The sequence below is a fragment of the Triticum aestivum genome, chromosome 2B (genome assembly GCF_018294505.1).
Source record: "Triticum aestivum cultivar Chinese Spring chromosome 2B, IWGSC CS RefSeq v2.1, whole genome shotgun sequence".
NCBI lineage: Eukaryota > Viridiplantae > Streptophyta > Magnoliopsida > Poales > Poaceae > Triticum > Triticum aestivum.
In genome coordinates, this window is record NC_057798.1 from 135,070,577 (window position 1) to 135,094,271 (window position 23,695).

Genomic DNA, 23,695 nt, shown 5'->3' on the forward strand with positions numbered 1-23,695 from the left:
ATTCATGTTTTTCTGTACAACAATAAATAAAATTGATTGAAAGACTATGCCATACACAATTACTGTTTCATCGGAGAGCTTAAATAGGTCATGTCAAACATTGTTAGGATACGTACAAATTTCATGGTCCAAAAAAAATACTCAGTGCATCCTTATTTCTGACGTTTGCAAAAATTGGATTAAAAAAGTGTTGCATAATGGCATGTGGAGCAATTATATTTAATATTCCGCCCGGTGCAACGCACGGGCATTTGTACTAGTGTATATATATATATATATATATATATAATAATGATAATAATAATCTTACGTACTAATAAACCAACGATCGCTTCTGGTCGTACGTCGTCGGCGTTTTTGCAAAAAAGTCCCTGATGTTTTAGTTATTCAACCCGCAGTCCTTTTTAAACTGGCTAACTGAGATAACGATTCATTTTGCAAAAATGTCCATGTCCTTTAGTATATTCAACCCGCAGTCCTTCAAACAAACACATCAGGGCAGATCCCCTTCCTCTTCCACACGCACGAGCGGGCGCACCGCCGCTGCCGACGCCTTCCTCGCGGAGTTTGCGGCCGAAGGATCGGTTGGGGCGCACCGGGTCGGCCTTCGGTGGGGCGCAGTGCGAGCTCTCGGCTCGGGGCAGGAGGCGGCTCGATGAAGAGGAGCTGGGGCGCGACGCTCCTCTCCTGGTGTGGCGCACGAGGGAAGGAGGAGGGGATCGATCCAAGACGGGAGCTGAGGCTGGCGGCGCCCTTCACACAAGCCTCACCGGCGGTGCCTTCTACACAAGCCTCACCGGCGGTGCGGCGGGAGAGCTCCGACCCGTCCATAGGTGCAGGGATGCAGATCCGCGTCGCGAGCCTGTACTAGGCCGAGGTTGATGCGCCGGCGCAGGGGTCGCCATCCATCTTCGCCAGGTAAGCGCGGACGTTCTTCTCTCTGTCATCGTTGTGGTGCTTGGGTCGCGAGGAGGCGATGCGTGTTTGCTTTGTTGTAGGTGCTTTGGCGCTGTAGATAACACTTCTGGTTCTCCTCCATGCTCGCAGGCCTCCAGAGTACTCCAGCAACAGCCACTAGACGGCAGGTAAGCATGCATTGTATGACCTTAGCTAATTGCGTACATACAAGTTTGGATGAATTCCAAGAGATGGAGCACTCTATCCAAATAGGAGAAGTGTTAGTTTAAAAGGGTACAATTTTACAATGATTTTCATGGGGAGCAAAGTAATCACCTGCGGCAAATTTAAGTTCTAGAATTGACATATATTCAGTTCCTTTTTTTATAAAGAGAGCTCCCTCTCCGATTTTCATTAGAAGAAATCACCGTGCCTTGCATATATTCATATATGCAGTTCCTGGAAGAACAAAGAAGTTGCATGTCCTTTTATATAGTCTAAAAATCACATTGATCCTTGGAGCATGATTGGGACAAATCGCACATATGTCCTGTACTGCACACACGTGAAGGCAAAGGATTTTTCTGAATGCCATTGTTGTCCGGTACACATTGTTTATCAGTTAGTAATTTGCCCCTTCCGCAATGTGATGATACTGGCAATAAGGGAAGCAGCATATACCATTGGTTTTGTTGATAGATTAAACCACAAACTGGTACAATGTTTGAGATATAATGTTTTCTATCTAAATGTTGTTTCACACAGTTAATCATTGGTTTTATTTGAGAGATAAATTAGTTTATGCACTGAACTAGAAATAACACAACTACATATTGATTTTCTGCTTAAATTTCACAATAGATATTTTGCCGGATGACCCACTGTATGAGCATGCCACATCCTTTCTTGCTCACCCAGCACACGACATTCCTGTAAGCCTCATACTGTCGAGTTGTTTGACGAGATGTGCATCAATAATTTCAGTTAGTTCGTGTGCTCGATTTGAGTGTGACAGGTATGTCGTTGTGTGCTTCTCAGTACAGTAGAGGTACCACACGGGGTGGTGATGTTGGGGAACGTTGCAGAAAACAAAAAATTTCCTACTCGTTTCACCAAGATCATCTAGGATTTCATCTAGCAACGAGTGATTAGATGCATCTACATACCTTTGTAGATCGCGCACGGAAGCGTTCAAAAGAACGGTGATGATGTAGTCGTACTCGACGTGATCCAAATCACCGATGACCAGCGCCGAACGGACGGCACCTCCGCGTTCAACACACGTACGGGACGGGAGACGTCTCCTCCTTCTTGATCCAGCAAGGGGGAAGGAGAGGTTGATGAAGATCCAGCAGCACGACGGCGTGGTGGTGGATGCAGGGCGTCACAGCAGCAGGGCTTCGCCGAGACTACGAGGGAGAGACGTAACGGGGGGAGATGGAGGCGCCAGGGGCTGGTCTGAAATCCCTCCTCTCCCCCACTATATATAGGGGTGCCAGGGGGGCGCCGGCCCTAGTAGATGGCATCTACTAGGGGGGGCGGCGGCCAAGGGGAGGTTTCCCTCCCCCCCAAGGCACCTAGGGGTGCCTTCCACCACATGGACTCTTCCATGGTGGAAACCCTAGGCGCATGGGCCTATAGGGGCTGGTGCCCTTGGCCCATCTAGGCCAAGGCGCACCCCCTACAGCCCATGTGGCCCCCCCGGGACAGGTGGCCCCACCCGGTGGACCCCTGGGACCCTTCCGGTGGTCCCGGTACAATACCGATAACCCCGAAACTTGTCCCGATGCCCGAAATAGCACTTCCTATATATAATTCTTTACCTCCGGACCATTCCGGAACTCCTCGTGACGTCCGGGATCTCATCCGGGACTCCGAACAACATTCGGGTTTCTACATATACATATCTTCATAACCCTAGCGTCACCGAACCTTAAGTGTGTAGACCCTACGGGTTCGGGAGACAAGCAGACATGACCGAGATGACTCTCCGGTCAATAACCAACAGCGGGATCTGGATACCCATGTTGGCTCCCACATGCTCCACGATGATCTCATCAGATGAACCACGATGTCGAGGATTTAATCAATCCCGTACGCTATTCCCTTTGTCTATCGATATGTTACTTGCCCGAGATTCGATCGTCGGTATCCCAATACCTCGTTCAATCTCGTCACCGGCAAGTCACTTTACTCGTACCGTAATGCATGATCCCATGACCAGACACTTGGTCACTCTGAGCTCATTATGATGATGCATTACTGAGTGGGCCCAGTGATACCTCTCCGTCATACGGAGTGACAAATCCCAGTCTTGATCCATGTCACCCAACAGACACTTTCGGAGATACCCGTAGTCTACCTTTATAGTCACCCAGTTACGTTGTGATGTTTGGCATACCCAAAGCACTCCTACGGTATCCGGGAGTTACACGATCTCATGGTCTAAGGAAAAGATACTTTAACATTGGAAAACTCTAGCAAACGAACTATACGATCTTGTGCTATGTTTAGGATTGAGTCTTGTCCATCACATCATTCTCCCAATGATGTGATCTCGTTATCAATGACATCCAGTGTCCATAGTCAGGAAACCATGACTATCTGTTGATCAACGAGCTAGTCAACTAGAGGCTCACTAGGGACATGTTGGTGTCTGTTATTCACACATGTATTATGATTTCCGGATAACACAATTATAGCATGAATAAAGACAATTATCATGAACAAGGAAATATAATAATAATGCTTTTATTATTGCCTCTAGGGCATATTTCCAACAGTCTCCCACTTGCACTAGAGTCAATATTCTAGTTACATTGTGATGAATCGAACACCCATGGAATTCTGGTGTTGATCATGTTTTGCTCTAGGGAGAGGTTTAGTCAACGGATCTGCTATATTCAGGTCCGTATGTACTTTACAAATCTCTATATCTCCATCTTGAACATTTTCACGAATGGAGTTGAAGCGACGCTTGATGTGCCTTGTCTTCTTGTGAAACCTGGGCTCATTGGCAAGTGCAATAGCTCCAGTGTTGTCACAGAAGAGCTTGATTGGCCCCGACACATTGGGTATGACTCCTAGGTCGGTGATGAACTCCTTCACCCATATTGCTTCATGTGCTGCCTCCTAGGCTGCCATGTACTCCGCTTCACATGTAGATCCCGCCACGACGCTTTGCTTGCAACTGCACCAGCTTACTGCCCCACCATTCAAAATATACACGTATCCGGCTTGTGACTTAGAGTCATCCAGATCTGTGTCGAAGCTAGCGTCGACGTAACCCTTTACGACGAGCTCTTCATCACCTCCATAAACGAGAAACATTTCCTTAGTCCTTTTCAGGTACTTCAGGATATTCTTGACCGCTGTCCAGTGTTCCTTGCCGGGATTACTTTGGTACCTTCCTACCAAACTTACGGCAAGGTTAACATCAGGTCTGGTACACAACATGGCATACATAATAGAACCTATGGCTGAGGCATAGGGGATGACGCTCATCTCTTCTATATTTTCTGCCGTGGTCGGACATTGAGCTGAGCTCAATTTCATACCTTGTAACACAGGCAAGAACCCCTTCTTGGATTGATCCATATTGAACTTCTTCAATATCTTATCAAGGTATGTGCTTTATGAAAGACCTATGAGGCGTCTCGATCTATCTCTATAGATTTTGATGCCTAATATATAAGCAGCTTCTCCAAGGTCCTTCATTGAAAAACTTTTATTCAAGTAGGCCTTGATGCTGTCCAAGAGTTCTATATCATTTCCCATCAACAGTATGTCATCTACATATAATATGAGAAATGCTACAGAGCTCCCACTCACTTTCTTGTAAACGCAGGCTTCTCCATAAGTCTGTGTAAACCCAAACGCTTTGATCATCTCATCAAAGCGAATGTTCCAACTCCGAGATGCTTGCACCAGCCCATAAATTGAGCGTTGGAGCTTGCACACTTTGTCAGCATTCTTAGGATCGACAAAACCTTCCGGCTGCATCATATACAATTCTTCCTTAAGGAAACCATTAAGGAATGCCGTTTTGACGTCCATTTGCCATATTTCATAATCATAGAATGCGGCAATTGCCAACATGATTCGGACGGACTTCAGCTTCGCTACCAGTGAAAAAGTCTCATCGTAGTCAACCCCTTGAACTTGTCGATAACCCTTAGCGACAAGCCGAGCTTTATAGATGGTCACATTACCATCCGCGTCTGTCTTCCTCTTAAAGATCCATTTATTTTCTATGGCTCGCCGCTCAACGGGCAAGTCAGTCAAAGTCCATACTTTGTTTTCATACATGGATCCTATCTCGGATTTCATGGCTTCTAGCCATTTGTCGGAATCCGGGCCCGCCATTGCTTGTTCATAGTTCGAAGGTTCACCGTTGTCTAACAGCATGATTTCCAAGACAGGGTTGCCGTACCACTCTGGTGCGGAACGTGTCCTTGTGGACCTTCGAATTTCAGTAGGGGCTTGATCAGAAGTATCTTGATCATTATCATTAACTTCCTCTCTAGTCGGTGCTGGCACCTCAGGAACATTTTCTTGAGTTGCGCCATTTTCCGGTTCAAGAGGTAATACTTCATCAAGCTCTACTTTCCTCCCACTTACTTCTTTCGAGAGAAACTCTTTCTCCAGAAAGGACCCATTCTTGGCAACAAAGATCTTGCCTTCGGATCTGAGGTAGAAGGTGTACCCAATAGTTTCTTTTGGGTATCCTATGAAGACGCATTTTTCCGACTTGGGTTCGAGCTTTTCAGGTTGAAGTTTCTTGACATAAGCATCGCATCCCCAAACTTTTAGAAACGACAGCTTAGGTTTCTCCCCAAACCATAATTCATACGGTGTCATCTCAACGGATTTCGACGGAGCCCTATTTAAAGTGAACACGGCAGTCTCTAAAGCATAGCCCCAAAAGGACAGTGGTAAATCGGTAAGAGACATCATAGATCGCACCATATCTAATAGAGTGCGATTACGACATTCGGACGCACCATTACGCTGTGGTGTTCCAGGCGGCGTGAGTTGTGAAACTATTCCACATTTTCTTAAGTGTGCCCCAAACTCGTGACTCAAGTATTCTCCTCCACGATCTGATCGTAGAAACTTGATTTTTCTGTCACGTTGATTTTCAACCTCACTCTGAAATTCCTTGAACTTTTCAAAGGTTTCAGACTTGTGTTTCATTAAGTAGATATACCCATACCTACTTAAATCATCAGTGAGGGTGAGAACATAACGATAGCCACCGCGAGCCTCAACACTCATTGGACCGCACACATCAGTATGTATGATTTCCAATAAGTCAGTTGCTCGCTCCATTGTTCCTGAGAACGGAGTCTTGGTCATTTTACTCATAAGGCATGGTTCGCATGTGTCAAATGATTCATAATCAAGAGACTCTAAAAGTCCATCAGCATGGAGCTTCTTCATGCGTTTGACACCTATGTGACCAAGGCGGCAGTGCCACAGGTATGTGAGACTATCATTATCAACCTTACTTCTTTTGGTACTCACATTATGAACATGTGTAGCATCACGTTCGAGATTCATAAAGAATAAACCATTCACCATAGGAGCATGACCATAAAACATATCTCTCATAAAAATGGAACAACCATTATTCTCAGATTTAAAAGAGTAGCCATCTCGAATTAAACGAGATCCCGATACAATGTTCATGCTCAAAGCTGGCACTAAATAACAATTATTAAGGTCTAAAACTAATCCCGAAGGGAGATGCAGAGGTAGCGTGCCGACGGCGATCACATTGACCTTGGAACCATTCCCGACGCGCATCGTCACCTCGTCCTTTGCCAGTTTCCGCTTATTCTGCAGCCCCTGCTTTGAGTTACAAATGTGAGCAACTGCACCGGTATCAAATACCCAGAAGCTACTACGGGCACTAGTAAGGTACACATCAATTACATGTATATCACATATACCTTTTGTTTTGCCGGCCTTCTTATCCGCTAAGTACTTAGGGCAGTTCCGCTTCCAGTGACCGCTTCCCTTGCAATAAAAGCACTCAGTCTCGGGCTTGGGTCCATTCTTTGGCTTCTTCCCGGCAGCTCGCTTGCCGGGCGCGGCAACCTCCTTGCCGTCCTTCTTGAAGTTCTTTTTACCCTTGCCTTTCTTGAACTTAGTGGTTTTATTGACCATCAACACTTGATGTTCTTTCCTGACTTCTACCTCTGCTGATTTCAGCATAGCAAATACTTCAGGAATGGTCTTTTCCATCCCCTGCATATTGAAGTTCATCACAAAGCTCTTGTAGCTTGGTGGAAGCGACTGGAGGATTCTGTCAATGACCGCATCATCCGGGAGATTAACTCCTAGCTGAGTCAAGCGGTTATGCAACCCAGACATAGTGAGTATGTGCTCACTGACAGAACTGTTTTCCTCCATCTTACAGCTGAAGAATTTGTCAGAGACTTCATATCTCTCGACCCGGGCATGAGCTTGGAAAACCATTTTCAGCTCTTCGAACATCTCATATGCTCCATGTCTCTCAAAACGCTTTTGGAGCCCCGGCTCTAGGCTGTAAAGAATGCCGCACTGAACGAGGGAGTAGTCATCGGAACGTGCCTGCCAAGCGTTCATAACATCTTGTTCTGCAGGGAGAACGGGCGCGTCACCAAGCGGTGCTTGTAGGACATAATCTTTCTTGGCAGCTATGAGGATGATCCTCAGGTTCCGGACCCAGTCCGTATAGTTGCTGCCATCGTCTTTCAGCTTGGTTTTCTCTAGGAACGCGTTGAAGTTGAGGACTACGTTGGCCATTTAATCTACAAGACATATTGTAAAATATTTAGACTAAGTTCATGATAATTAAGTTCAACTAATCAAATTATTAATGAACTCCCACTTAGATTAGACATCCCTCCAGTCATCTAAGTATTACATGATCCGAGTTTAACTAGACCGTGTCCGATCATCACGTGAGACGGACTAGTCAACGTCGGTGAACATCTTCATGTTGATCGTATCTACTATACGACTCATGCTCGACCTTTCGGTCTTCTATGTTCCGAGGCCATGTCTGTACATGCTAGGCTCGTCAAGTCAACCTAAGTGTTTGCATGTGTAAATCTGTCTTACACCCGTTGTATGTGAACGTCTGAATAAAACACCCGATCATCACGTGGTGTTTTGAAACAGCGAACTGTCGCAACGGTGCACAGTTAGGGGGAACACTTCTTGAAATTAGTATGAGGGATCACCTTATTTACTACCGTCATTCTAAGTAAACAAGATGCAAAACATGATAAACATCACATGCAATCAAATAATAAACGTGACATGATATGGCCAATATCACATAGCTTCTTTGATCTCCATCTTGGGGCTCCATGATCATCTTGTCACCGGCTTGACACCATGATCTCCATCATCATGATCTCCATCATCGTGTCTCCATGAAGTTGCTCGCCAACTATTACTTCTACTACTATGGCTAACGCGTTTAGCAATAAAGTAAAGTAATTTACATGGCGTTTCTTGATGACACGCAGGTCATATAAAAGAATAAAGACAACTCCTATGGCTCCTGCCGGTTGTCATACTCATCGACATGCAAGTCGTGAATCCTATTACAATAGCATGAACATCTCATACATCACATATAGATCATTCATCATTCATCACAACTTTGGCCATATCATATCACAAACCACTTGCTGCAAAAACAAGTTAGACGTCCTCTAATTGTTGTTGCAAGTTTTACGTGGCTGAATTAGGGTTCTAGCAAGAACGTTTTCTTACCTACGTTAAAGCCACAACGTGATTTGTCAACTTCTATTTACCCTTCATAAGGACCCTGTTCATCGATTCCGCTTCAACTAAGGTAGGAGAGACAGACACCCGCCAGCCACCTTATGCAACTAGTGCATGTTAGTCGGTGGAACCGGTCTCACGTAAGCGTACGTGTAAGGTTGGTCCGGGCCGCTTCATCCCACAATACCGCTGAAGCAAGAAAGGACTAGTAATGGCAAGAAAGTTGACAAATCTACGCCCATAACAAATTGTGTTCTACTCGCGCAAGAAGAACTACGCATAGACCTAGCTCATGATGCCACTGTTGGGGAACGTTGCAGAAAACAAAAAATTTCCTACTCGTTTCACCAAGATCATCTAGGAGTTCATCTAGCAACGAGTGATTAGATGCATCTACATACCTTTGTAGATCGCGCACGGAAGCGTTCAAAAGAACGATGATGATGTAGTCGTACTCGACGTGATCCAAATCACCGATGACCAGCGCCGAACGGACGGCACCTCCGCGTTCAACACACATACGGGACGGGAGACGTCTCCTCCTTCTTGATCCAGCAAGGGGGAAGGAGAGGTTGATGAAGATCCAGCAGCACGACGGCGTGGCGGTGGATGCAGGGCGTCACAGCAGCAGGGCTTCGCCGAGACTACGAGGGAGAGACGTAACGGGGGGAGATGGAGGCGCCAGGGGCTGGTCTGAAATCCCTCCTCTCCCCCCACTATATATAGGGGTGCCAGGGGGGGCGCCGGCCCTAGTAGATGGCATCTACTAGGGGGGCGGCGGCCAAGGGGAGGTTTCCCTCCCCCCCAAGGCACCTAGGGGTGCCTTCCACCACATGGACTCTTCCACGGTGGAAACCCTAGGCGCATGGGCCTATAGGGGCTGGTGCCCTTGGCCCATCTAGGCCAAGGCGCACCCCCTACAGCCCATGTGGCCCCCCCGGGACAGGTGGCCCCACCCGGTGGACCCCCGGGACCCTTCCGGTGGTCCCGGTACAATACCGATAACCCCGAAACTTGTCCCGATGCCCGAAATAGCACTTCCTATATATAATTCTTTACCTCCGGACCATTCCGGAACTCCTCGTGACGTCCGGGATCTCATCCGGGACTCCGAACAACAATCGGGTTTCTGCATATACATATCTTCATAACCCTAGCGTCACCGAACCTTAAGTGTGTAGACCCTACGGGTTCGGGAGACAAGCAGACATGACCGAGACGACTCTCCGGTCAATAACCAACAGCGGGATCTGGATACCCATGTTGGCTCCCACATGCTCCACGATGATCTCATCGGATGAACCACGATGTCGAGGATTTAATCAATCCCGTACGCTATTCCCTTTGTCTATCGATATGTTACTTGCCCGAGATTCGATCGTCGGTATCCCAATACCTCGTTCAATCTCGTCACCGGCAAGTCACTTTACTCGTACCGTAATGCATGATCCCGTGACCAGACACTTGGTCACTCTGAGCTCATTATGATGATGCATTACCGAGTGGGCCCAGTGATACCTCTCCGTCATACGGAGTGACAAATCCCAGTCTTGATCCATGTCACCCAACAGACACTTTCGGAGATACCCGTAGTCTACCTTTATAGTCACCCAGTTACGTTGTGACGTTTGGCATACCCAAAGCACTCCTACGGTATCCGGGAGTTACACGATCTCATGGTCTAAGGAAAAGATACTTTGACATTGCAAAACTCTAGCAAACGAACTATACGATCTTGTGCTATGTTTAGGATTGGGTCTTGTCCATCACATCATTCTCCTAATGATGTGATCTCGTTATCAATGACATCCAGTGTCCATAGTCAGGAAATCATGACTATCTGTTGATCAACGAGCCAGTCAACTAGAGGCTCACTAGGGACATGTTGGTGTCTATTATTCACACATGTATTACGATTTCCGGATAACACAATTATAGCATGAATAAAGACAATTATCATGAACAAGGAAATATAATAATAATGCTTTTATTATTGCCTCTAGGGCATATTTCCAACAGTCTCCCACTTGCACTAGAGTCAATAATCTAGTTACATTGTGATGAATCGAACACCCATGGAATTCTGGTGTTGATCATGTTTTGCTCTAGGGAGAGGTTTAGTCAACGGATCTGCTACATTCAGGTCCGTATGTACTTTACAAATCTCTATGTCTCCATCTTGAACATTTTCACGAATGGAGTTGAAGCGACGCTTGATGTGCCTTGTCTTCTTGTGAAACCTGGGCTCCTTGGCAAGTGCAATAGCTCCAGTGTTGTCACAGAAGAGCTTGATCGGCCCCGACGCATTGGGTATGACTCCTAGGTCGGTGATGAACTCCTTCACCCATATTGCTTCATGTGCTGCCTCCGAGGCTGCCATGTACTCCGCTTCACATGTAGATCCCGCCACGACGCTTTGCTTGCAACTGCACCAGCTTACTGCCCCACCATTCAAAATATACACGTATCCGGTTTGTGACTTAGAGTCATCCAGATCTGTGTCGAAGCTAGCATCGACGTAACCCTTTACGACGAGCTTTTCGTCACCTCCATAAACGAGAAACATTTCCTTAGTCCTTTTCAGGTACTTCAGGATATTCTTGACCGCTGTCCAGTGTTCCTTGCCGGGATTACTTTGGTACCTTCCTACCAAACTTACGGCAAGGTTTACATCAGGTCTGGTACACAGCATGGCATACATAATAGAACCTATGGCTGAGGCATAGGGGATGACACTCATCTCTTCTATCTCTGCTGCCGTGGTCGGACATTGAGCTGAGCTCAATTTCACACCTTGCAAAACAGGCAAGAACCCTTTCTTGGACTGATCCATTTTGAACTTCTTCAAAATCTTATCAAGATATGTGCTTTGTGAAAGACCTATGAGGCGTCTTGATCTATCTCTATAGATTTTGATGCCTAATATATAAGCAGCTTCTCCAAGGTCCTTCATTGAAAAACTTTTATTCAAGTAGGCCTTGATGCTGTCCAAGAGTTCTATATCATTTCCCATCAAAAGTATGTCATCTACATATAATATGAGAAATGCTACAGAGCTCCCACTCACTTTCTTGTAAACGCAGGCTTCTCCATAAGTCTGTGTAAACCCAAACGCTTTGATCATCTCATCAAAGCGAATGTTCCAACTCCAAGATGCTTGCACCAGCCCATAAATCGAGCGTTGGAGCTTGCACACTTTGTCAGCATTCTTAGGATTGACAAAACCTTCCGGCTGCATCATATACAATTCTTCCTTAAGGAAACCATTAAGGAATGCCGTTTTGACGTCCATTTGCCAAATTTCATAATCATAAAATGCGGCAATTGCTAACATGATTCGGACGGACTTCAGCTTCGCTACCGGTGAGAAAGTCTCATCGTAGTCAACCCCTTGAACTTGTCGATAACCCTTAGCGACAAGCCGAGCTTTATAGATGGTCACATTACCATCCGCGTCTGTCTTCTTCTTAAAGATCCATTTATTTTCTATGGCTCGCCGTTCTACGGGCAAGTCAGTCAAAGTCCATACTTCGTTTTCATACATGGATCCTATCTCGGATTTCATGGCTTCTAGCCATTTGTCGGAATCTGGTCCCGCCATCGCTTCTTCATAGTTCGAAGGTTCACCGTTTCTAACAACATGATTTCCAAGACAGGGTTGCCGTACCACTCTGGTGCGGAACGTGTCCTTGTGGACCTTCGAATTTCAGTAGGAGCTTGATCAGAAGTATCTTGATCATTATCATTAACTTCCTCTCTAGTCGGTGCAGGCACCTCAGGAACATTTTCTTGAGTTGCGCCATTTTCCGGTTCAAGAGGTAATACTTCATCAAGTTCTACTTTCCTCCCACTTACTTCTTTCGAGAGAAACTCTTTCTCCAGAAAGGACCCATTCTTGGCAACAAAGATCTTGCCTTCGGATCTGTGGTAGAAGGTGTACCCAACAGTTTTTTTTGGGTATCCTATGAAGACGCATTTTTCCGATTTGGGTTCGAGCTTTTCAGGTTGAAGTTTCTTGACATAAGCATCGCATCCCCAAACTTTTAGAAACGACAGCTTAGGTTTCTTCCCAAACCATAATTCATACGGTGTCGTCTTAACGGATTTCGATGGAGCCCTATTTAAAGTGAATGCGGCAGTCTCTAAAGCATAGCCCCAGAAGGAAAGCGGTAAATCGGTAAGAGACATCATAGATCGCACCATATCTAACAGAGTGCGATTACGACGTTCGGACACACCATTACGCTGAGGTGTTCCAGGCGGCGTGAGTTGTGAAACTATTCCACATTTTCTTAAGTGTGCCCCAAACTCGTGACTCAAGTATTCTCCTCCACGATCTGATCGTAGAAACTTGATTTTCCTGTCACGTTGATTTTCAACCTCACTCTGAAATTCCTTGAACTTTTCAAAGGTTTCAGACTTGTGTTTCATTAAGTAGATATACCCATACCTACTTAAATCATCAGTGAGGGTGAGAACATAACGATAGCCACCGCGAGCCTCAACACTCATTGGACCGCACACATCAGTATGTATGATTTCCAATAAGTTGGTTGCTCGCTCCATTGTTCCTGAGAACGGAGTCTTGGTCATTTTACCCATAAGGCATGGTTCGCATGTGTCAAATGATTCATAATCAAGAGACTCTAAAAGTCCATCAGCATGGAGCTTCTTCATGCGTTTGACACCTATGTGACCAAGGCGGCAGTGCCACAGGTATGTGGGACTATCATTATTAACCTTACTTCTTTTGGTACTCACATTATGAATATGTGTAGCATCACGTTCGAGATTCATAAGGAATAAACCATTCACCATAGGAGCATGACCATAAAACATATCTCTCATAAAAATGGAACAACCATTATTCTCAGATTTAAAAGAGTAGCCATCTCGAATTAAACGAGATCCCGATACAATGTTCATGCTCAAAGCTGGCACTAAATAACAATTATTAAGGTTTAAAACTAATCCCGAAGGGAGATGCAGAGGTAGCGTGCCGACGGCGATCACATTGACCTTGGAACCATTCCCGACGCGCATCGTCACCTCGTCCTTTGCCAGTTTCCGCTTATTCCGCAGCCCCTGCTTTGAGTTACAAATGTGAGCAACTGCACCGGTATCAAATACCCAGGAGCTACTACGGGCACTAGTAAGGTACACATGTATATCACATATACCTTTTGTTTTGCCGGCCTTCTTATCCGCTAAGTACTTAGGGCAGTTCCGCTTCCAGTGACCGCTTCCCTTGCAATAAAAGCACTCAGTCTCGGGCTTGGGTCCATTCTTTGGCTTCTTCCCAGCAGCTTGCTTGCCGGGCGCGGCAACCTCCTTGCCGTCCTTCTTGAAGTTCTTTTTACCCTTGCCTTTCTTGAACTTAGTGGTTTTATTGACCATCAACACTTGATGTTCCTTTCTGACTTCTACCTCTGCTGATTTCAGCATAGCAAATACTTCAGGAATGGTCTTTTCCATCCCCTGCATATTGAAGTTCATCACAAAGCTCTTGTAGCTTGGTGGAAGCGACTGGAGGATTCTGTCAATGACCGCATCATCCGGGAGATTAACTCCCAGCTGAGTCAAGCGGTTATGCAACCCAGACATAGTGAGTATGTGCTCACTGACAGAACTGTTTTCCTCCATCTTACAGCTAAAGAATTTGTCGGAGACTTCATATCTCTCGACCCGGGCATGAGCTTGGAAAACCATTTCAGCTCTTCGAACATCTCATATGCTCCATGTCTCTCAAAACGCTTTTGGAGCCCCGGCTCTAGGCTGTAAAGCATGCCGCACTGAACGAGGGAGTAGTCATCGAAACGTGCCTGCCAAGTGTTCATAACGTCTTGTTCCGCAGGGAGAACGGGTGCGTCACCAAGCGGTGCTTGTAGGACATAATCTTTCTTGGCAGCTATGAGGATGATCCTCAGGTTCCGGACCCAGTCCGTATAGTTGCTGCCATCGTCTTTCAGCTTAGTTTTCTCTAGGAACGCGTTGAAGTTGAGGACTACGTTGGCCATTTGATCTACAAGACATATTGCAAAGATTTTAGACTAAGTTCATGATAATTAAGTTCAACTAATCAAATTATTAGTGAACTCCACTTAGATTAGACATCCCTCTGGTCATCTAAGTATTACATGATCCGAGTTAAACTAGACCGTGTCCGATCATCACGTGAGACGGACTAGTCAACATCGGTGAACATCTTCATGTTGATCGTATCTTCTATACGACTCATGCTCGACCTTTCGGTCTTCTGTGTTCCGAGGCCATGTCTGTACATGCTAGGCTCGTCAAGTCAACCTAAGTGTTTGCATGTGTAAATCTGTCTTACACCCGTTGTATGTGAACGTCTGAATAAAACACCCGATCATCACGTGATGTTTTGAAACAGCGAACTGTCGCAACGGTGCACAGTTAGGGGGAACACTTCTTGAAATTAGTATGAGGGATCACCTTATTTACTACCGTCGTTCTAAGTAAACAAGATGCAAAACATGATAAACATCACATGCAATCAAATAATAAACGTGACATGATATGGCCAATATCACACAGCTCCTTTGATCTCCATCTTGGGGCTCCATGATCATCTTGTCACCGGCTTGACACCATGATCTCCATCATCATGATCTCCATCATCATGTCTCCATGAAGTTGCTCGCCAACCATTACTTCTACTACTATGGCTAACGCGTTTAGCAATAAAGTAAAGTAATTTACATGGCGTTTCTTGATGACACGCAGGTCATATAAAAGAATAAAGACAACTCCTATGGCTCCTGCCGGTTGTCATACTCATCGACATGCAAGGCGTGAATCCTATTACAATAGCATGAACATCTCATACATCACATATAGATCATTCATCATTCATCACAACTTTGGCCATATCATATCACAAACCACTTGCTGCAAAAACAAGTTAGACGTCCTCTAATTGTTGTTGCATGTTTTACGTGGCTGAATTAGGGTTCTAGCAAGAACGTTTTCTTACCTACGTTAAAGCCACAACGTGATTTGTCAACTTCTATTTACCCTTCATAAGGACCCTGTTCATCGATTCCGCTCCAACTAAAGTAGGAGAGACAGACACCCGCCAGCCACCTTATGCAACTAGTGCATGTTAGTCGGTGGAACCGGTCTCACGTAAGCGTACGTGTAAGGTTGGTCCGGGCCGCTTCATCCCACAATACCGCTGAAGCAAGAAAGGACTAGTAACGGCAAGAAAGTTGACAAATCTACGCCCACAACAAATTGTGTTCTACTCGCGCAAGAAGAACTACGCATAGACCTAGCTCATGATGCCACTGTTGGGGAACGTTGCAGAAAACAAAAATTTTCCTACTCGTTTCACCAAGATCATCTAGGAGTTCATCTAGCAACGAGTGATTAGATGCATCTACATACCTTTGTAGATCGCGAGCGGAAGCGTTCAAAAGAACGGTGATGATGTAGTCATACTCGACATGATCCAAATCACCGATGACCAGCGCCGAACGGACGGCACCTCCGCGTTCAACACACGTACGGAACAGCCACGTCTCCTCCTTCTTGATCCAGCAAGGGAGGGAGGAGAGGTTGAGGGAGATGGCACCAGCAGCAGCACGACGGCGTGGTGTTGATGGAGCTGCAGTACTCCGGCAGAGCTTCGCTAAGCACTATGGAGGTTGAGGAGGTGTTGGGGAGGGAGAAGGAGGCAACCAAAGGCCGAGGCGTTCAGGTATGAAGTCCCTCCTCTCCCCCCACTATATATAGGGGTGCCAAGGGGGGGTGGTGCGCAGCCTAGGAGATCCAATCTCCTATGGCCGGCGGCCAAGGGGAGGTTTCCCTCCCCCCAAAGGCACCTAGGAGGTGCCTTACCCTCCTAGGACTCTTGCCCCCTTAAACCCTAGGCGCATGGGCCTATGTGGGGCTGGTGCCCTTGGCCCATTAGGCCAAGGCGCACCCCCTTACAGCCCATGTGGCCCCCCGGGACAGGTGGACCCACCCGGTGGACCCCCGGGACCCTTCCGGTGGTCCCGGTACAATACCGATAACCCTGAAACTTGTCCCGATGCCCGAAACAAGACTTCCCATATATAAATCTTTACCTCCGGACCATTCCGGAACTCCTCGTGACGTCCGGGATCTCATCCGGGACTCCGAACAACATTCGGGTTACTGCATATACATATCCCTACAACCCTAGCGTAACTGAACCTTAAGTGTGTAGACCCTACGGGTTCGAGAGACAAGCAGACATGACCGAGACGACTCTCCGGTCAATAACCAACAGCGGGATCTGGATACCCATGTTGGCTCCCACATGCTCCACGATGATCTCATCGGATGAACCACGATGTCGAGGATTCAATCAACCCCGTACGCTATTCCCTTTGTCTATCGATATGTTACTTGCCCGAGATTCGATCGTCGGTATCCCAATACCTCGTTCAATCTCGTTACCGGCAAGTCACTTTACTCGTACCGTAATGCATGATCCCGTGACCAGACACTTGGTCACTCTGAGCTCATTATGATGATGCATTACCGAGTGGGCCCAATGATACCTCTCCGTCATACGGAGTGACAAATCCCAGTCTTGATCCATGTCACCCAACAGACACTTTCGGAGATACCCGTAGTCTACCTTTATAGTCACCCAGTTACGTTGTGACGTTTGGCATACCCAAAGCACTCCTACGGTATCCGGGAGTTACACGATCTCATGGTCTAAGGAAAAGATACTTTGACATTGGAAAACTCTAGCAAATGAACTATACGATCTTGTGCTATGTTTAGGATTGGGTCTTGTCCATCACATCATTCTCCCAATGATGTGATCTCGTTATCAATGACATCCAGTGTCCATAGTCAGGAAACCATGACTATCTGTTGATCAACGAGCTAGTCAACTAGAGGCTCACTAGGGACATGTTGGTGTCTGTTATTCACACATGTATTACGATTTCCGGATAACACAATTATAGCATGAATAAAGACAATTATCATGAACAAGGAAATATAATAATAATGCTTTTATTATTGCCTCTAGGGCATATTTCCAACAGGTGACTGGGAGGCTGGGACATGCTGGCACGGCCAAACAGCTGGTTTACTGCAATCAGGGTGCTAGAGGCTCTTGGGGTTGCAGCCCGCTCGCCTGCTGGAGGTAAGTTTTATAGCCTCTTTCTGTCAGTAGATGCTCTTGGAGTAGAGATATCATCCAGACTGTATCTTTAGTGAAACTTGTAGCTATGCAGCTTGGCCCTACTATTCATGTACTATCTCATATTCTCATGCATTGGGTTTTGTAAAGTTTCAGCTCGGCCCTATGCCATGTTAATTGTTAGTGTTTCCTTAAATATTATCTGCATTGTTCTCTAGAAAAACATATTATGTCTGTGCTCTCCTTTCTCTATCTAAAAAATCCATTAATGAGCAAGGACATGCATAGGGATATGGGTTCTTTCTACTGATGCATAACTCCGTAATGATGAAAAGAAGAGCAACATATCTCCTTTACCCAACAATTTTTGTCCGAAACTAATCATGATATTTTCTTTCTACAGGTACAATGTTGATTATTTAGAGACCTCATCTTCATGAGACTAGCAAGGGATGGACATTCTGAAGAAGAAGAGATGAGGTGAGTTTCTGAAGTTCACCGTCCAATCCAAGTATTAAAGGTGAGCATTACTATTCAAAGGGACATAATTAACCTGTTAAATTTTTTTAGAGCAAGAAACCACTTATTATCTAACCGAATAACTATAAAATAGCTACTTTTTCTAAAATGAGGTTTCGTCTTTAAATAGAGATGGACCAGAGAAGGGGCTTGAGAAATGCTTATTAGGCTAGAGGCGTATGATTTTTTTTTCTCCCGTTGCAACGCACGGGCATGTTTGCTATAATAATAAAGCATTCAGTGGAGGGGCTTAGAAAAATAGAAACAGTTCTATTTGATATACAATGTACTTCAGAAATTAATGGCTGGAGGATCCTAAACTAACATATGGCATTTTGTTTCAATTTCTCTTTACCTGATTGTGTTACTTATGCACAAGCACCATACTTGATATAGGTCCCTGCACTTCCGTTGACGAGTATTTTGTCAGCATCTCGATGCGGAGGTACAACTTCTAGCTGATCTTCGTCATGTTTTACATTGTTTCTCGGTACTTTTTACTGCAATGTGGAGGTCAGATTCTAGCTGATATATCTTCATGCTTTACCTTGTTTACCAATGTCCCAAAATTTTGTTTCGTCTTTGCTTTGAATTAATTTTCCCTTACTTTGACTGGGTAGGACATTTATTTGAAATACTAAATTGTGGTGTCGCTACCTCTAAGGACCACAACGTTGTAGCGCCCTTGGCTCAAGGTGACCATCTTCAGCGCATCGTGGTGTCGCTGCCCACACGATCTCTACAGACACCACAAAAGGCTACAGGACCGAGGAGGCCGGTGGCCTGACCACTGAATCACGTTGTCATGCGGGCGCCTTGATCTCGCATGCGCTGCACAGGTTAGATTGACATTTTGCCCTGTGTTTAATTACTACATGCACTGCACACTGATCCATGTATATATTGGCTCCCCTATATATACCTCTGTTGGTGAAAAGTTTTGACTTTCGAGTTTTGTCAGACGTGAGTTGCAACAATTTTCAATTACTTTTCTATGCCTGCCATTCATCTCTGAACCGTTGTGATGGAGATTGTAATACTGTGTTTAAAATATGTCAGTCCATATGCAAGATCTTCTTTTCAACTTGGCAACCATGATTATACGTTAGTCATCTATACTTTACAAGCATATGAGATATGTGTAATTTTTTTTGCGGGAAGATATGTGTAATTAATGTGTTCATCGGAGCCGAACCTGCAATCGCTTGTCGCCCTTGCCTTTAGCAATTCAGCTAGGTTAGGGGATGGGGATTCATTTGGAATCGAATGAGGGAGTGGCACGGACACAAGGTTATCGGGCTGGCGGCTGCTCGTGCACCTAACCAAACACCCATTCGGTTTGGTGTGTGGCCACTGTTGCCTACCGTGGGTACAGTTTGGGTTGGACTTAGTATCGCGGGCCAAGCCCAAAAAATAGTGCAAAATACGTTACAAATGAAATATAATATTTAAAAAAAATCATCACCATAAAAATGATACCATTTAAAAAATATTCTTCAAAATTTTAAAAACACTTTCTCAAAGTAAAAAATCCGTGTTTTTCTGAAGAAAAAAAGTTGATTGATTTTTTTTTGGATAAAATGAAAGTGCAGAGCTAAAACAGGTAATTATGAACATTGTTAGGGTATATCCAAATTTTATCCTACAAAAAGAATACTCAGTGTAACCTTATTTCTGAGGTTTGCAAAAATTGGATTAAAAAAATATTGCATAATGGCATGTAGAGTAGGTTATATTTTATTTTCGCCCGGTGCAACGCACGGACATTTGTACTAGTAATAATAAAAAAATTGGGTTTCTGTCGTCATGTTTTTGCACAAAAAACCCCCTGTTCCCGAGAAATCAACCCGCACTCTTATTCTATCTGAGAAAACGCTTCGTTTTTACGAGAACACCCCTGCAATCCTTAATTAGACTGGTTCACCACCGCGCCTTATCCATTTGTGTTGTCCTTCGCCATGCACGCACCGCCCGCTTGCCGCCGGCGTCTACGCCGCAGGAGCGAAGGACGGGGTGATGCGTCCCGGCGGCCGTCCGCGTCGCCCGATACCAGGAATGGGGCGAGCCGTCGCGGCGGACGTGCGTTCGCGGCCATCTCCCCAAGACCAGGAATGGGGAATGGGCCGAGGCGTTGCCACGGATGCCGGTAAGGCGGCCGGCGTGCTCTCTTGAGGCGCCGGACCAAGCACGGCAACACCGAGAGCGTCGGCGTGGGGTTCTTCAAGATGTTCAAGGTGGTGCCGATGCTCAACACTAGCACGGGCTGCAAGACGGCCATGCCCGTGCGCCCCCGCCGCCGCAGTCTGTTGGTCGCGGTTTCTGGGGGCCTGGGCGAGGCAGGGATGGAGGAGTACGGAGTGGGGTGGATGGGGGAGGGGGGACCTGCTGGGCGAGGCCATGTGCGCCGGCGCGCGGGTGGTCGTGGTGGAGGCGGCCGCCGCCTTCGTCCTCCACCTCCTCCTAACGCGCACGCTCGCCGCGGGGTGGCGGTGGGGCCATGCTCCTTGCTCTCGCGCACCCGTACTCGCACTCGGCAGCGGGGCCATCCTTGCGGAGCACGCGCCGGCGGTGACGCTCTTCGGGCACCCCCGCAGCTGGCTGAGCCTGGCCATCCATGAGGACACGCGGGCGCCGACGGCGTTCCTTATCGAGATGCCCATGCTGGCGGCGGCGCTGCACAGGGGATGGCCACGGGACCTTGAAGCTGGCGCCGGAGAGCAACAGTCGCAGCGTGCGGCGACGGCTCCTGTCCAACGACGAGCGGCACGTGCTGCGGCTGCTGCGCGGGCGCCGGGGTGCTGCCGCCGCCGCCTGCTGACGGCTCCAACTGCCCGACGGCGTCCTACTAATCCCGCTGGCTGCAGCGTTGAAGCAATGATATCAGTGTGCGCATATGGAGCGAGAGAAGGGAGCGAGATGCAGACGCATCGGTGGAGACGAATTGATAATAAACTAGCGGTGAAGGACCCGTTTTCTTTTTGAGGCAAAGCGGTGGAGGACACGTGATGGCCTGATGGGCGTACGTGCCACCCGCTCAGCCCCAACTTTGTTTTTAACGTGTACGTGCCGCTGGCTCAGCCCCAACTTTGTTTTTAACGTACATGTTATAATATTTTCTTGCGTTTGGGCCAGTGAAAAAAACATTGGAAATGTAATATAATCTTTTAAATAAAAGAAACCTTCCATTAAAAAGCTACGTAATAAAAATCATTAGAGTTTGAATCTTTTGATAATAAACTCACAAAGAGTATACAACGCCAACCCTTGAAATGCTCGCAACCGTCTGGGCCGCACGGCCGAACAAGTTTACCATCTAACGCCGGCATGTATTGTTCCGTCGATCGGTCCAGACTTCTTATTTCCCGCAATCCGAAAACAAACTGGGGGCTTTGCAGGCGTACGGATTGCTGCCATGCTCAATTATGACTGCCATGGCCCACCCTTGTCAATTCCACCAAAAGTGGTCAGCGCCGCTCCAGAGCACCATGCAGGCTCAGATCGACGACTCTCACTGGCACTCTAGCATTGAAGTGGCGCCGACCGCGCTGACATCCCAATAGAGGACGCAACCGATGACGAGTCGATGCCACCCTACTCGCTGGTCCATGTGGATATCATCATGGGCTAGGCCCATGCTCACTACACCGAAACGGTATTGGCCGAGTGGGAGGCGGCTAGCAGTCTGGCAGGTAGGCGGAGGTCGACGTTACGAACATCCCAATAGAGGATGCGACCGATGACGAGTCAATGCCACCCTCCTCTTCGGTCCATGTGGGTTTCACCATGGACTAGGCCCATGCTCACTTCACCGAAACGGTGTTGGCTGAGTGGGAGGCCTTGTTCCGACAGGCGCAAGCCAACTAGGAGTACAACCTCTGCCTCCTCAATGAGCACCGACGCATGCTGGAGCAACTCGCCGCCGGCACGGCGATCACTCTGCACATGGACCGGGCGGAGCATGAGGCGTTGGTCGACTCCTATGGCACCGCCTGCGAAATCTACCGTGACTGCTGGTGGTACCGCCAGCGTCAGGCGGAGTTAGAAGCGGCCTTCAAGGAGAACAACAACGCGGCCGACAAAGTCTACGACAAGAGAGACCACAAGGACGACGTTGCCAGCTCTACCACGCCCGCGCCTCTCCGCCACGACCACCAAGTCAGCATGTCCCCAAGGGCGCCGCCGACAGTGACGAAGAGTAGAGCATGGGGGTTCACCGACACTCGGGCCCCAGGAAGGCCACCACCCTTTCACTCACGCTGAAGCCAAGCTTAGCGGGCTCAAAATCGTCGGTCGATTAGCCGCTTGTAGGATGTGGAGGCGGAGACTACGAAGGCAGAGCTGGAGCTTTAATTCCCGGGGCTCACGGTCGACCGAAAATAGCCGAAGGGGCGTTGGGGCCATATAGAGTAGGTTTATAGTATGACTTAGTTCAAATATGTCGAAATGTAATTAATTTGCTCCGGTCTATATGAAAAGCATCCGATTTTGTCTAAAAATCGGTTTGTTTGAACATCCATCAAATTTGTTCACTTTCATTAAATTTCTTCCGAAATGAAGATAGACATATGCGGAAAGTATTGGATGGTCGTCTCCCACACCAATGTTCGTGGACTGCCCCCCCAGTCCGCGGACGAATGTGGTGTCTGTTTTGCGGTTTGGTGTTGGAGATGCCCTAAGAATCACATTGTATATTTCTTCCCCTAAAAGACTATTCCATGCATATGTAAGAATTATATTCTATGTATCACTAATCTTTCATTTGATAGAAGTGTGAAGCGTAAGTATGCACCAGTGAAGGACGTTAGGGTGGCTTCACGTGAACACTTCATGATCCAAACAAGAATAATTCAACCCGTAGCAACACACCTGCCTATGGACCTTATAGAGATAAGGGTAACCTAATTCAACATTTTGGAGATGGTAACCTAATTCAACATTTTCGAGACTTGAATATAAGTGAAGCGTACTGGCACGTAAAGCAGGTTTTGTCAATATTTCGCCCGTTGCAACGCACGGGCATATGTACTATACTACTAAATATGAGTGTCACTAGTACGCATCGGTCCTAAACAAACGGTTTTTAACCCCTTTCTGCGACGGCATTCAGAATCGTTGCCAAGTGTGTCTGAGCGATAGGGGGGTCCCTCCCACACGACCCAGAAACCGTTGGGGATATGCCCTCTTGGCACACACGCTCGGCAAAATGAGGTCGTGTGCAACCGACGAGCACTCAAATACAGAAATACATACAATAGTGCTCAAAAAAATACAATTAGCAAGCTAATTGTCCAATTAGTGGGCTGATTGCCCTATTATTAATAATCCATTTACTAATCTAATTGA

The 23,695-nt window shown here is 46.7% G+C and overlaps 1 protein-coding gene and 1 pseudogene across 13 annotated transcripts; both read left to right on the forward strand.

The window, feature by feature from the left end:
- The first annotated feature begins 502 nt into the window (after positions 1-502).
- Positions 503-19,313, forward strand: LOC123040813 (uncharacterized). 13 transcript variants are annotated; one of them, XR_006418268.1, is made up of 8 exons: positions 503-918; positions 1,048-1,085; positions 1,759-1,829; positions 1,936-1,960; positions 17,736-17,836; positions 18,237-18,353; positions 18,749-18,797; positions 18,973-19,313. XR_006418268.1 is itself a non-coding variant. In XM_044463563.1 (7 exons), exons 1-6 carry the CDS (start codon positions 882-884, stop codon positions 18,271-18,273), a joined length of 309 nt encoding a protein of 102 aa, XP_044319498.1. In that variant the 5' UTR covers positions 503-881; the 3' UTR covers positions 18,274-18,313; positions 18,749-18,961. The 13 variants fall into 13 exon arrangements, 1 of the variants encoding a protein (XP_044319498.1); XR_006418266.1 differs by having other exon boundaries at positions 19,025-19,167; XR_006418270.1 differs by having other exon boundaries at positions 19,017-19,156.
- A 1,409-nt stretch (positions 19,314-20,722) lies between these two features.
- Positions 20,723-21,201, forward strand: LOC123039106 (uncharacterized; annotated as a pseudogene).
- Positions 21,202-23,695: the final 2,494 nt, after the last annotated feature.